General features: G+C 44.4%; 1 protein-coding gene across 2 annotated transcripts in view; it reads left to right on the top strand.

Moving 5' to 3' along the window:
• Efcab5 (EF-hand calcium binding domain 5) overlaps positions 1-15,644 on the top strand; it is a 110,442-nt gene that overhangs the window by 79,922 nt on the left and 14,876 nt on the right. For both annotated transcript variants that reach the window (XM_021178008.1, XM_029483107.1), the window contains 5 exons: positions 2,300-2,469; positions 4,010-4,238; positions 6,396-6,548; positions 14,150-14,250; positions 15,020-15,273. In XM_021178008.1, coding sequence (XP_021033667.1) covers positions 2,300-2,469; positions 4,010-4,238; positions 6,396-6,548; positions 14,150-14,250; positions 15,020-15,273 — 907 coding nt within the window. The remainder of the gene's footprint in view (positions 1-2,299; positions 2,470-4,009; positions 4,239-6,395; positions 6,549-14,149; positions 14,251-15,019; positions 15,274-15,644) is intronic.

Genomic DNA, 15,644 nt, shown 5'->3' with positions numbered 1-15,644 from the left:
ATGGCCTAGTCAGCCATCACTGGAAAGAGAGGCCCATTGGACTTGCCAACTTTATATGCCCCAGTACAGGGGTATGCCAGGGCCAAGGGGTGGGGGTGGGTGGGGGACTGGGGGGGGAGTGTATTGGGGACTTTTTGGATAGCATTGGAAATGTAATTGAGGAAAATACCTAATTAAAAAAAAAAGATGTCTGTATGTAAATAAGGAGAATGTTCAGGGTTCTCTAGAGAAACAGAACTCTAATGACTAAATCCATTTTTTCCTCTTTCCAGCCTCTGCTCCTGGAATGTTGGCTCTGAGATGAATTCTTTATTAACACATGCCTAGGCCACAAGCTTGGCTCATTCTCTGCTAGCTCATAACTCATCTAACCCACTCAAACTATTCTGTCTTCCACATGGCTAGGGATCTCTCCTCATCTTCTTACATCCAGGTCTGGGGCAAATCTCCCCTTCATTCTATCCTGAGTTCATCTACCTACTGGTTAGTTAGCTCTCCTTCAGGCCCTGCCTGCTGCTTCCTCTGCATCCCAGCCCAAATCTCACTTGCCTCTCATTATTTCCCAGAATCCTCTCTCGCTTCCTGTCAGTGTCCTACCTGCTATTTCCTGCCTCAGCTCACTGGCCATAGGTTTTTTTATTGACAAGTGATGGTTCTAAGAGATTCTCTCAACACAGAAATGATAGTATATGTATATGGTGAATATACATATATGATGATATGTATGGGATGAATACACACACACACACACACACACACACACATTCAGTGATATAGCACACACCGTTAATCCCAGTATTCAGGAGGCAGAAGCAAGAGGATCTTTATGACTGAGGCAATCCTTCTCTATACAGTGAGCTTCAGGACATTCAAGACTACATAGAAAGAAAGTCTGTCTCAAAAAATAGTTGTGTATAGGAAAGATTATTAGAACAACTCACAGGCTGTGGTCCAGCATGTCCAACAATGGATGTCTACCAACAGAAGGTCCAAGAATCCAGTAGTCCATAAGGCTGGCTATCCCAGCTGGTCTTCAGTATACACCAGAATCCTGAAGAAGTAGGCTCCAGTGCCAGTAAAGGAATGAACTTACAAGTGAGAGGGCAAGCAGGCAAAGACCAATGCTTTGTTTGTTTGTCCATGTCCTTTATATATAGACTGCCACCAGAAGATGCAGCCCAGATTTAAGCTAGATCTTTCCATCTCAAAAGATCCAGATTTAGGGTGGGTCTTCCCACCTCAAAAAATTCAATCAGGAAAATATCTGTCACAGATGTACCCAGCATAGGTTTTAAATAATTTTAGATGTAGTCAAGTTGACAACCAAGAATAGCCATCACAGGGGATAAGGATGAGAATAGACTATGAAACTAGATAAGAGACCATAAGAAGAGAACCAGAGGTATTGGGAGAGGGAAGGGGAAGGGTCACATGTGACCTGAAGGCAGAAAGCAGGCTATTGGGGTGGGGCAAATTATGTTTGATGAATGCCACAGAGAAATCTAATCTTTACATGCTAATTTTTAAAAAGAAAGTTAGCAGTCTTAATCTCTAAGAAACTCTTTCCTGAAATGTCCCTGATCAAGTCCAAATGGTTAAGAACTCCTTGAGGCTACAAAAAACGCTGTGTCTGTTAAGCACACTTGTTGCACTTGCAGAGGATCCAGTTTTGACTCCCAGCACCCACAAGGTGACTCACAATCACCTGTAACTCCAGTTCCAGGAGATCCAATGTCCTTTTCTTGCCTCTGCCAGCACCAGATGTGCACGTGGAGCAGGTACAGGCATGTGCACAGAGCACCCATACATATAACATAAAAATAAAGAAATCTCTTTCAAACTTAAAACAGATGCTCAAGAGCTTTGTTTACAAGCATTGGTTCATTCATGCTTCGATGGTGAAAGATGAGGAAAACACAGGCACTGGCTTGCCTCAGCCTCTCAAATCAGCACCTTTTACTGAACTCCCTCACCTTCAACCATGGTGGCGCTTCCAAAGGTTCTAAGTTTTGAACCTTTGAATTTGATTAGAGCTAAGAGGTTTTAGCTTGGATCGGGGTGTGTCTGTTTTCAGTAAAGCAATGTAACTACATATAAGACAGCCATTCTGCTGACTAACTAAAACTCAGGTTTGAAGGGCAACGTGGTGTCAGCCTTTCCCCACTGCCCACGATTGGTAATCTTTATGTCATTTATTCAATAAAGGTATCGGTACTAGATTCCCAAGTAGACTAGCAAAGGGACTGGGGGATTTCTGAAGCTGGTGACAAATACATGATCAGAAGTATTTTTGCCACAGGACGCTGAGGCTCACGGAAATAAGAAGATCAGTGCTCACATCTCCCTCCTAGAGGAAAACGTGTTCCTGCCTGAGAGAGGGCACGTTCTCTTGAGGAACGTGGCTTGCACTCTAGATGACGCTCCGTTCGTCCTGAACAAAGTGCTCTACAGGGACATGAAGGGAATCAGGTAGGAACTTGCTGACGAGTCGCTTTCTTTCTGTCTAATGTTTTAAAGACAAGATCTCACGTACTCTGGCTGGCCTCCAATTCAATATGTAACCAAGGTTGCCCTTGAACTCCTGATCCTCCTGCCTCTACCCTCCAAGTGCTGGGTTACAGGTAAAACTGGTAAAACTATTTGAAATCATGGGGCTGGCCAGCCACCATCCCTGGCTTTGGTTGTGTCTATCTTAGACAGTATTTTCTCCTTCTGAAGTAAGTTAGCATTTGAACCCTAGGGAGTTGCTGAAGAAAGAACTGTCTTCGAAGTGCCCAGTGCTTCCAGAGTGGGACCTGAAGTGTTTTCAGTTATCAATGGTTTCTATTATTGTTATATTTTTATTAATTAATGTATTTTGTGTGTATAGGTGTTTTGTTGGCATGTATGTCTGTGTGCCACTTACATGCCTGGTGCCTGCAGAGGCCAGAAGAGGGTGTCAGAGCCCCTAGAACTGGAGTGACAGTCAGTTACTATGAGCCACCATGAGGGGTCTGGGGATTGAACCCAGATCTTCTTCAAAAGAAGCAGCGTTCCTATCTGCTGAGCCATCTCTCCAGCCCCGTGATTTCAAATAGTTTTACCAGATCATTTCTAGAACTCACCCTGGAAATGGTTCACTATTTAGGGGCTTGGCTTTACAAGGTTGGCTGTTTCAGGAAATATTTAAAAATGAAACTGCCAACTCCCCGTGGGGTGGGACCACACTCCTGTGCTCCTGCTGCCACCGCCAACTCTCTGGAGCTATCCCCTGAAGCATCTGCCTCACTTGTCCCACGAGCCACTAGTTCCCTCTCTGCTATAATCCCCTTTAACCGGTGGTTCCACACTCCAGTAACCAAATAGATCTGCCATCCTCACGGTTTGATAACACAATACCCAGTAACCTGATAAAACCAAGACTCTTAAGCTTATAGTTAACCAATTAAATTTATGTATTAATGAAATCACAAATTACAAGATGCCAATAAATAATTTCAGAGCCAATTGCTAATGATAAAGCTTTAACCCAATTATTCTAACCTTTTGATAATACCATGTTGGCCTCCATTCTCCTTCTCCCTCCTCCTGAGACCTCTCTGTCTCTGCAACTCTTAGCTCTATCTCCCTTTTCCCTGTCCAATCACAGACCTCCCCTGCACTAATGTAATTGGACAGGGAAAATTCTGTAACAGTTGGCTCCATAATTTGTAGCCCCATCATCTGGTACATATACCAATACACATACGCGCGCGTGCGCGCGTGTGTGTGTACATGTATGTATATACGTATGCATGTATATGTATGTATTGAACTGATTGTCTCACACATGCCAGAAAATCACTCCACCTTTGAACTACACTTCAAGTCCTAAGATTATTTTTTAAATCTTTTCAAGTCAGACCCTTTAACAGGTGACCCACCTCTCCTACATATAATGCTTAGAACCATAGAAAACTAGAGTTTGTTTTCTCTATGGCTTAGTCTAAAGCCTGTGACTGTCCCCTATCCTTGTGTCCCTTTTCAACAGCTTTACAGTAGTGGATGAAGGAAAGCCAATCCATGTCCCCCAAGTTCAGCACCATGGAAATATCTTCTTCTGGAACAGTTTCCGAAGTAAGAACGAGCATAACGGGTCGTTCCTGGCTTTGCCTCTTCAGGATGCATACATGAGGATCTTTGGGGTCCTGGCAGTTGACACGCTTCGAGATCCTCATGAAATAAACATCTTCTTACCTCATGAGATCAAATTCTATCAGGTAAGCTAGAAGTCTACCAGCATATTGGTCAATAGCTTCTCTGTATGTTTTCAAAGTCAACCCTGGAAGCAGAGGAGAGTAAAGACACTACAGGTGGACAGTCTCACCGTGTTTGCTCTGTTTCTTGTATGTACCAGCCTTTGACATGTTCCTTATCTTTTGTAGAAAGACTGGGATACACATGCATGCCTGAGCCTCTCTGGAATGTTGCTTATATGTGCCTCAGCACTAAGCCTGGAATAGAAACTGATGCTTTGTAACAGAACTAATGACCAAACCACTGAGACCCTCAAAATAGGAATGGCCCTGTAAAGGGTGTGCTGGCTAGTTTATACTGGTAACTTGTCACAAGTTAAAATAACCTGGGCAGAGACTCTTAATGAGGAATTATATAGACTAGGCTGGCCCGTGGATATGGCTGTAGGGGGCTAGCTTGATTGTTAATTGATGTAGAAAGGCCAAGCCTATTGTGGGCGACACTATTCCAAAGATGGTGGTTTGTGGACAGCACCTTCAAAGGCAGGGGCTGCTGCAGAGTGTAAGTGAGGAAGAAGATGCTAGCTAAGCTCAGCAGTCAGCAAGGAGAGATCTGCAAGTTTACTCTCTCTTCTCTCAACTCTGCATGTTCCTGCCTGACTTGCCTGAAATACTGCACGGCAGACCAGAGTTAACCCTGTCTTCACTGAATTGTTCTGTGTCAGGGTATTTTTTTTTTCACAGCAACAAAAATGAAGCTGGAACAAAGGGACATTTTTTTTTATTAACAATGTTCACTATCGATCTCTTTGTTCTTTCCACAAGGGATGCTAAATATGTTTGCATCCTCTTGATCTTAGTGTTATCATTTCTGAGGAAAATGAAGAAGCCCGAATATTTCTTGAGAATTCATGTTTTCAAATTAGACCATGAAAATGACAGGCACATTTCAGACTGAGAAATAGCTAGAACATTTTGATCTAATGTTATGGATGGAAGTTGCCATGCAGATATATTTAAAGCCTGTGGAGCCCAGGGTCTGTGGCCTGGGGCAGTCAGGAGCTCACTACGCCAATGTCTTTGTCCCTGTAAGCCCTTGTTCTTTGTGTGTGTTCACCATTATGCTTGTCCTGCCCTTTACCTTATGGCTAGACAGCTAAGGACAGGGGTGGGTTCTTCTCCGATCATCTTGTTTGGTAAGATTCATTCTCATGTTTAATATGGACAAAGGTATGAGAAAACAAATGGTATAGAGCTGGCAGTAAACTAACTGCTTAGAGTCTCATCCATGAGCACGGCCAAATGATGATAAATTAGCTCTCTAGCCCTGGAAATTACAAACCTGGGTTACCCTTCCATGACCTGAATCCCAATCTTAATCTCTCTCTCTCTCTCTCTCTCTCTCTTTCTCTGTGTGTGTGTGTGTGTGTGTGTGTGTGTGAGAGAGAGAGAGAGAGAGAGAGAGAGAGAGAGAGAGAGAGAGAGAGAGAGATTTTGAANGAGAGAGAGAGAGAGAGAGAGAGAGAGAGAGAGAGAGAGAGAGAGAGAGATTTTGAAGAATTTGTGCTTCTTAGAGTTTTTTGAGAAGGCCACAGTTGGGATCTATGGCTTTCCATGTATCTCCTCTCTGTGGAAGAGTCCCATGCTTATAGGAAGACTGTGTAACTGGCATTCGTAGGTCTTGAAACCAAACACGTTCTGTTTGGTTGACCTGAGGGTAAAGTTCATGGATAATACCAAAAAAATTAATATTGAGAGCCAGGTTAATTCCAGGACTTGGGAGACACAGGTGAATCTCTGGTCTGGTCTACATAGTAAGTTCCAGGCTGGGCAGGCCTGGAACACATAATGAGAACCTGTCTCAACAAATAATAATAATATTGATATCAAATAAGGGCAATTCATAGCATTCGTGACTAGAATCTTGGCTTTTGAAGGATTTATTTTTCCTTTCTAAGTTTATCTTCTTCTGACGGCACATATCATAAAGCATAAGAAAATATGTAGGCCTCTATTTACACTTTTGGTGTCTTGTGATCCTTCTTGCATAGCAGACTCTCAAAGATCACCTCTTGGAGAACTGATTTTAACTAACTTGTCCATCATAAATTTAAGAGGCGATCATTGATGACCACTGTGTAATTGACAAAAATATGCAAATGGAATTGTCGGTCTTCTCAGGGGGTCGCCAATGCCTTCAGCACGGCTTACCACCACGTCCACAGCAGGGAACACGTGCTGCACTCCGTGATGACTGGCATCCGGTGGCTCTTCAGTGTCACATCTGGCATCACCACCATCACTACATGCTTCATCGAACCTAGCTCAGAACAGGTAGGTAAAGAGGGGCCATGTTACACCTTTTCAACACTATACAGTTATTAAATATTAATGTCCTGTTAATATTTAAGAGTCATAGTATTGAGGATGCGGCTCAGTGGCAGATCACTTGCTAGCATGCTCAAGGCTCTGGGTTTGATCCCAGAACCACACACGCGCGCGCACGCACACACACACACACACACACACACACACACACGCACACACGCACGCGTGCGCACACGCCAAAAGAAATAAGTAAATAAAATTATGATCCCAACTCAAAACAAGTATCTATTAAAAACTGCCTTGGGCAAAAAGGAATATCATCTGTGCAAAATGAAGAAAAAACAATGGTCAGCCAGGGAGATGGCTCAGTGGATAGAGACACTTTCTTTGCAGGTCTGATGACCTTGATCCTCAGATTCCACGAGGAGGGAATCATCTACCGAGAGTTGTCTTCTGACCTCCCTGAATGTGGCAGACACACCTGCAGACACACGTGTAGGTGAGGAAGACAGTGAGTGGGTGAGGATGTAGCTGAACAAATCCAGGATCTTCTGAAGATGGGCTTTCTCCCCCAAGCAAGCGAGATACTTAGAAAACAATCGAGTTTAAGAGCTCCAGTGTTTAGAGGGTGGGGATGGAGACATGGCTCAGCAGTTACCAACACTAGCTGCTCTTGCGAAGGATCCAGGTTCAATTCCCAGAAACCACATTGTGACTCACAACCACTTGCCATTCCAGTTCCAGGAGATACAATGCTCTCTTCTGACCTTTACAGGCTGCTGCCTGCACATGATGCATGTGAACTCATTCAAACATACGCTTGGATATATTAGATAGATGATAGATAGATAGATAGATAGATAGATAGATAGATAGATAGATAGATAGATAGATAGAATGAATTCCAATTTGGGAGGTTGGAGAAGTTACTCAGAGGTTAAGTGCATTGGTTGCTCTTGCAGAGGACCCACATTCAGTCCCCAGCACCCACACCAGATGGTTCCCAGCTGCCTGAAACTCCAGTTCCCGGGGTTCCAGTGCCCTCCATTGTCTTCTATGGGCACTGCCCACATGAAGTACACGTATAGATAAGCAGGCACACATACATATACACGAATTATAATTTTATCTTAAGTCCCAATTCTGAAACCTATGAAAGAAAACTTGTTCTGATTCATCCTGGGATACATCCTTTGGCCAAAGAGGTAGCACATGCCAGAGTCATCTGAGAGTCGCAGGAAGTGGCTCAGCTGCTGTGTTAAGATACAATTACTTCATAGCAATAAAAAAAAAAGAATAATGTTAAAGGCTCCCGTCTGTATAATGGATACTTGCTCCATGTTCGCTTTGTCTTCTTTAAAGGTAAATAAGGCCGGATAAGGTCATTCATGCTCGAAGTCCCAGAACTTCAGAAACCAAGACCAAAAAAACCCCAAAAAACAAAAACAGATGAAGAAGGAAGGAAGGAAGGCAGGCAGGCCCATTTTCTCTCTCAGTGGCTTGGTCATGCTGATGCTGATGAGCCTTGGGATTAGAGAGGAGACAAACATATACAGAGAACTGTTGATGTTTGATAGAGATGTTGAGCCCTCTTGTCTCTGCATCATCCCTTGGCATAGATTAAGAACGGGAATAGGAGGTTTCAATTGTCCTCAGACCTAGTAATCTACTCCGTCCGACAGGCTACGCCCCAGTGAGGCCAAAGTGGGATCTGAAGGTAACAACTATGGCAAATGGCCAAAATAGCCCAAGTCAGTCAACAAGGATCAAGGCTTTCCAGTGTTTGACTTTAGTCTCTTGACAACATAGACAGAACAAGGCCAGGATCCATCTGCTCAGGGACATTCATGCTGAAAGGTTAAGGGAATGACAGTCTTCTCCACAGCCAAGGTCGAAGCGATGGCACAGCCAGGAGAGACTGCAACAGCTTTCAGAAATTGGTTCTCTTCTACCCATGTGGGTCCTGGGGGCCAAACTCTGGTCATCAGGCATAGCAGCAGGTGTCAAGTTCCTTTATTCACTGGGACATCTAGCCACCTCCCCCCCCACACACACACACACCCCAGAGGGTTTTTGTTTGGTTGGTTGGTTTTCATTTTTTGGTGGTAGTGGTGGGTTTTGTGGTGGCAGTAGTGGTTATTTGTTTGTTTGTTTGTTTGTTTTGTTTCTCTGTGCCCTGGCTGTTCTAGAACGTGCATTGTAGCCCAAACTAGCCTTACGCTCAGAAATTCACTTGTCTCCAGAGTTCTAGGATTAAAGGTGTGAGCCACCACTGCCTGGCTCCAACGGGGTTTTAAATGTAATTTGAAATGTCTCGTAGACATCTAGGTGGAAATATTGAATGAGCAGTCAGATGCATAAGCTGGATGTTTAAACGATGATCCTGCTGATGTGATAAAGCCTTGCCCCCCACCAGTTGTCAGTATCTTATCCCTGCCTCTGTGTTCCTTACATGACTTAGTTTTGATTTCAAACATAATCTGAAAAACGCTTTTCAGATTTGTCAAAGGCTCTGTCAAGGGAGACCAGAAGGCCTCGCAGAACTTCACACCGTGGCTTCACACCGTGGCCATGGCTTCCGGCTTCAGCACGGCAGTGCCCACCAACTTCCCCTAGGGCAGTGGCTCGCAACCTTACTGAGGCTGCGACTCTTTACTATGGTTCCTCGTGTTGTGGGGACCCTCACCCATAAAATTATTTTTGTTGCTACTTCATAACTGTAATTTTGAAACTGTTATGACTCGTAATGTAAATATATCCTGTTTTCTGATGGGTTTAGGAGACCCCCTGTGAAAGAGTCATTCCATCCACAAAAGGGTTGTGGCTTCTTACATATTTTTTATTTGCAACCTCCTTTCTGCCCAAGAAATTTTTACACAACCCAGAAAGTATTAAAAAATAGGTTTACAAATCCAAAATTTAGTCATCGTAAATCATGAATTTATTTTTGAAAAAATATATATATATATAATTTTATGTAAAATTACGAAAGATAAAAAAGAAAGTTTGGAAACCAATGATATGGATTAAAAGCTTGGCTGAACATTTGATGCTATGCCACAAAGTATATCTCTAACAGTTTTCATGGTGGGTTGATGAGCTGTTTTTATAATCACCAGTCTAAGAACACAACTTTACATAGATCCATAGTACAAACGGCAGAAGTATGTCAGGAACTGTGTCCTAGTCCCAAATCAAAATTAATTTAACAATTTTTTATGAAACTCAAGTGAGCAATTTTTAAAATCAAATATTCTAATACAATATTTTCCAAAGATATACTAATTTGATCCTTACATGCTAAGGAATAATGGTGGAAAAATAGTAAAAGTCTTTGTTTCAGTCCTCTACAGTAAAAGAACTTCCAGGGATAGCACCACCCCTGATTTCAGCTGTACTAGAGAGCTATAGAAATGAAAACTGCATGGTATTGGCATAAAAAGACAGGTTGAGGGCTGGAGAGACGGTTCAGCGGTTAAGAGCACTGACTGCTCTTCCAGAGGTCCTGAGTTCAATTCCCAGCAACCATGGTGGCTCACAACCATCTGTAATGGGATCCGGTACCCTCTTCTGTTGTGTCTGAAGACAGAAACAGTGTACTCACAATATAAAATAAATAAATCTTTAAAAAAAAAAAGCAGAGAATTCCACCACAAACCTTTGAAAAATAAGACAGGTTGATCAATGGAATAGAATAAAAAAAAAAACCCAGAATGTAAATCTCCACGCCTATGGACACCCGACTTTTTGATAAATAAGCCAGAAATACACAATGGAAAAAAGAAAGGATCTTCAACAAATGGTGCTGGTCTAACTGAATGTCTGCATGTAGAAAAATGCACATATACCTGTGCAGAAAATCCAAGCCCAAATGGATCTGTAAAATCAGATACTCTGAAACTGATAGGAGAGAAAGTGGGAAACAGCCGTGACTGCATCGACGCAGGAGATAACTTCCTGAACAGAGCATCAATAGCTCAGGCACTAAGGTCAACAATTAAATGGATACTAGCTGTAAAGGAAAGGATAATCATGCTGCAATCCACAGACCCAGAGAGGCTAAGCAATAAGGAGAACTCAGGTGGGAACACATGAATCTCCCTCTGGAGGAGAAAGAGGAGGGATCGAGTCGGGGGCAGGAGAGGATGAAGAGAGAAAGTACTGAGAGAGGCGACTAGAATTGGGGAGCACTTTGGGGGTGAGGTAGGAACCTAGTGTGATGGGATCTGTGAGGATGACCCTCTCTAAGACTCCTAGCAATGGGGAGACAGAGCCTGAACCGAGCATCTTCTGTAACCAGCCAAGGCTTCCAGTGAAGGGACTGGGACACCAACCCAGCCACAAAACCATCGATCTACAATTTGTCCTTCCTATCTATAAGTTGTGCTGGGGATAAAGGTGGCACAGAATTTGTGTGAGACCCATGCCAGGAGAGAAAGCTTACTCCAACACTGCCAGGAGAGCCAGGAACCAGAGGCTGGGTAGCCCAGAGACCTAGAATAGAACCAAACATAACTGGCAAGGGGGAAAAAAAGCCAGTGAAATAATGGGTAATGATATTTTGCTGTGCTCATAGATTGGAGCCTAGCCCAATTGTCATCAGAGAGGCTTCACCCAGCAACTGATGGAAACAGATGCAGAGACCCACAGCCAAACATTAGGTGGAGCTCAGGAAATTCCACAGAAGGGAGGAAAACTTGTAGGCGCCAGAGGGGTCAGTCAAGGTTTCCACGAGAAAACCCACAGAATCAACTAACTTGGGCTCATAGGAGCTCACAGAGACTGAGCCGATAATCAGGAGCCTGCATGGGTCTGTCCTGGGCCCTCTGTACATAAGTTATGGTTGTTTACCTTGGTCTTCCTTTGGGACTCCTAACAGTGGGAGCAGGGGCTGTCTCTGATTATTTTGCCTGCTTTTGAGACCCTTTTCCTCCTCCTGGGTTACCTGTTCCAGCCTTAATACGAGGGGAGGTATCTAGTCTTATTGCAACTAGATATGCCTTGGTTGGTTGATATCCTTGGGAGGACTTCCCTTTTCTAAGGGGAAACAAGAGATGTGGATCTGGAGAAGAGGAGGTTGGGAAGGTGGGGAGGGGGACTGAGGGGAGAGGAGGGAGAAGTGAATAAATAAGTCTTTGTCGTCGTCCCGCCCCCGCCCCACCCCACCCCCGCATGTTTCTGTAAGAACAGAGTATTAGCACGGCAGTCTTGAACCTGAGCTGGGGTGGTTCGGCAGCTCATTGGTGACTTGGGGCATGATGCGTGTGTCACATGACGCAACACCGGCAAGGGCTGCAGCAAACATCTCAGTTCATTTTGATTTTGAATTAATTGTTGGTCCTCGCACATCCAGAAACCTTTAATGATATAAATTTTTATGTAGCCTCCTACACTCAGTGTGTTGCAACTTACATGAATACACGTTACAAAGATGTGCCGGAGAGGCTGAAAACTAATCAGAAGTCAGGGAAATAGAGATGAAGCAAAGAGAGTGAAAAAGGAATGTCAGCGCTAGGAGGATAAGGGGGAGAGCAGGGTCCTAAAACCCACAGGAAGCAAAGCTTATCAAGAAGTAAGTGTTAGCCGGGTGGGGGAGGTGGCGCATGCCTTTGATCCCAGCACTCTGGAGGCAGAGGCAGGCGGATTTCTGAGTTCGAGGCCAGCCTGGTCTACAAAGTGAGTTCCAGGATAGCCAGGGCTACACAGAGAAACCCTGTCTCCAAAAACCCCACCCCCGAAGAAGAAGAAGAAGAAGAAGAAGAAGAAGAAGAAGAAGAAGAAGAAGAAGAAGAAGAAGAAGAAGAAGTAGTAGTAGTAGTAGTGTTGGCGCCTGCCCCAAGCCAGCCTGCATATGGCGGACTAGCTAAAACAGACAGGCAAGCTTCCCCGCCCCAGCTACACTGGCCCCAGTGGCAGCCAGAAGAAAGACACACAAGTGCCTGCCTCCAATGCCACCGCACACACAGACAAATGTGTGACAAAAAGATGGGAAAAGCCGTGAAGAGATGAAAGAGAAAGCAAGTCCAAGAGTAGAAAGGTGGATCTGGAGACTCAAAGGCAGTGATGGGTAGGCAGATATAAGGAGGCCATGATGAGGTCCTGGTCCAGGAGCTGCCACCAAGGGCCATTTTGGGGGTCTGTGGTCCTGCTGCAGCCGTGGGTCTGTATCGATATCTGTGGCTGGAGTTGCCACCAAAGGCCAACCAGATGTCCGTGGTCTGGGCTGCCACTGGAGACCATGTGGATAGCTAAGAGCCATATTGCTACAGGGACATGCTGATCTGAGTGGCCTACACTGCCACCTGAGGCCATGGAGACATCTGGGCCCGGGTTGCTGCCAGGGGACCATGCCTGGGTCCTACAGCAGCCTAGGTCTGTGTTGATGTCCCAGCCCCATGTTACCACCAAAGGCCGTTCAGATGTCCTTGGTTTGTGCAGGAGGCACAATGCTTAGCTAGCCCCACCCCTCACCTATGCAGCACAACAGAGCTGACCCTGATGGTGGGGGAGTGGGGGAGCTGGCCCCAAGGGTTTGAGCACTCAGGAGAGCTGGCCCTGCCCCTTGTCTGCCACAGGGTGGTGTGGGCAAAGGAGAGAAGCCCCCCCCCTTTGCCCCTTGCCACTTAGGACAGGTCCTGTGTGGACCCGGCATCTCACCTGGTCCTGAGTTCAAGTCTCAGCAACCACATGGTGGCTCATGACCATCTATGGTGGAGACTGGTGCCCTGTTCTGACAAGCAGGTGTACATGCAGATAGAGCACTCATGCATAAATTAAATAATTTTTTTAAAGTACTATCTTTAAAAAAAGAAAAAGAATAGTTGTAATAAAGTAGTAGAGAAAATGACTTCATTGAAAAATGTTTATTATACTTATTTTTCATAGGCTCTTATATATTTTCTAAGTGTTTTTTGTTGTTGTTAATTGAGATGGTATCTTCCCTAGGCTGGCTTGAATTTCACTATATAGTCTTAAATTCATGATCCTTCCGCCACCACCTCCCAAGCACTGGTTTTACAGGCATGTGCTACCATAGCAGGCCTACAGCAAGCACATAGCTTAGCTAGCTGTGGTAGCACATGCTTTTAAACTCTGTACTCAGCAGGCAGAGGTGGGTGATCTTTATGAGTCTGAGGCCAGTCTGATTTACATAGGGAGTTCCAGGCCAGCATAGTTCCAGGGGTACATAGTAAAACCCTATCTCAAGACAAAAACAAACCTATATATTAAAATAATGTTATTCCTTTGAAAAACACTTTCACTTTGGGGATATGGTTCTTTTAATGACCCAGAATATATACAATATCAATGTCCTTAAAGCCAAAATTCAGGCTGGAGAGATGGTTCAGCGGTTAAGAGCGCTGACTGCTCTTCCAAAGGTCCTGAGTTCAACTCCCAGCAACCACATGGTGGCTCACAACCATCTGTAATGGAGTTTGATGCCCTCTTCTGATGTGTCTGAAGACAGCTACAGTGTACTCATCTAAATAAAATAAATCTTTACCAAAAAAAAAGCTAAAATTCATTTAAATTTCCCTGATTTTTCTCTATGGATCCCCAAAAGGTCTGATTACTGCTTTCCAACGAGATCTCTTCCTGTTTTTCAGGAAGACTATGTTTTGCGCAATATGATGGTTACAGATTGTCTCGGTCTAGCAGAAATCCACACAGATCCCCCGACCATCACGAGGAACGCATGCATCTTTAGGTATGAGGCACATCTGGTTCATCTGACTGGTACGCTCATGGATGTGAAGACACTTCTGCCCTGATTGCTACACGCACTCATTCTAGTAGCTCATTTATTATTGTTTACATTTACCGAACAACACTTGCTTTGCTCACAGTTCTATGAACATTAGAATGCACGTGCCCTTCCCATCACCAGCACAAACAGGATAAGGGGCGCTATTTTTTTTTTAATTAATCTCTCATTGAAGCAGGTAGGCGCTGGGATGCAAACGCCCTCCCTTGCCTTGGAATAAGACTTACTCTGGTATAATTGACATCCCACATCTCCTTGGGACTAGGCTGGGCAGACAGGATGCTGCTTCCTCAGTCCCTCACGGACTTCTCCAAGGAGCACTTCCTCATAAGTGACTCATAAGTACCCTTGCTCCAGGCTCTGCTTTAAAAAAATAAAATAAAATAAACCACCACCTTTCAGATAAGTGTAACTAGGCCATGTTAGACAGGGAGGCAGAGCCTCACGGTACAGGGCAACCTGGGACTGCTATCTTTAGTGAGCCCGTCAGGGAAGGCGCTCTGCTGAAGAGCTGCTCAACCAGCTCCGTACCCACCTGAGGGTGAGCCAAAGGACAGTCATGTGAACTTAGTACGTACCGGGGAGATGAGAGGACCATGACAGGTGATCGGGGCAAGACGAGCGGAAGAGGGTAATTAAGGATATTTGGAGTTGGAATGCCGTGAGAAGGCCAGTCTGTAAGAGACCTATGCTTATTTGGTTTTGGTTTCAGGGACTTCCTCTTTAAATGCACAGACACTTCAGAAGTTATTTTGGCTTCTTCCGGTGGAGAAACCCACATTGCCATTCCACTTCGCCAGAGAACCAAAGAGGCCATGGGCGTCCTCGATGTTAACATTGGCCGGAGCAGGATGCTGCTGTACCAAGAGTATAAAGATCTACAGAAAATGGTGAAGATGATCCAAAACGTCTCCTATGAAATACTGGGCGAATTCTCTGGAGAAATCGAGAAAACTATGGTTTTAGGTATTGTGAATATGGTGTCAGGGTATATTTTCCAACTAATCATTTCAGAATGTCGATCTTTCCATGTGCGGAGAATCCCCTTGTGCAGTCTTAGCCATGTGAGTATGTCTGTTCTGTGACCCAGCAAAGGACAAGGACTCATGTCATCATCTTAGTTAGGCCTTCCAGTAAGAGGCAAGATGGCCCATCTGCTGGGAAATACATGAGGGCAATGGATAGCCCATTTCACAGGTGTGCAAAGTGAGGTTTAATAAACAGCAGATGGTAAAAAGCTGAGCTTTGCACCTGTTTTTTCCCCCACAATTTGACACCATTTTATATATATATATATATATATAATGGAGGAAGCCTTCAGCCTAAGCCTTAATTAT

This window comes from Mus caroli, chromosome 11 (assembly GCF_900094665.2).
Source record: "Mus caroli chromosome 11, CAROLI_EIJ_v1.1, whole genome shotgun sequence".
NCBI classification, from domain to species: Eukaryota; Metazoa; Chordata; class Mammalia; order Rodentia; family Muridae; genus Mus; species Mus caroli.
The sequence above is the reverse complement of the archived record's forward strand: the minus strand, read 5'-3'. Positions and strand labels throughout refer to the sequence as shown.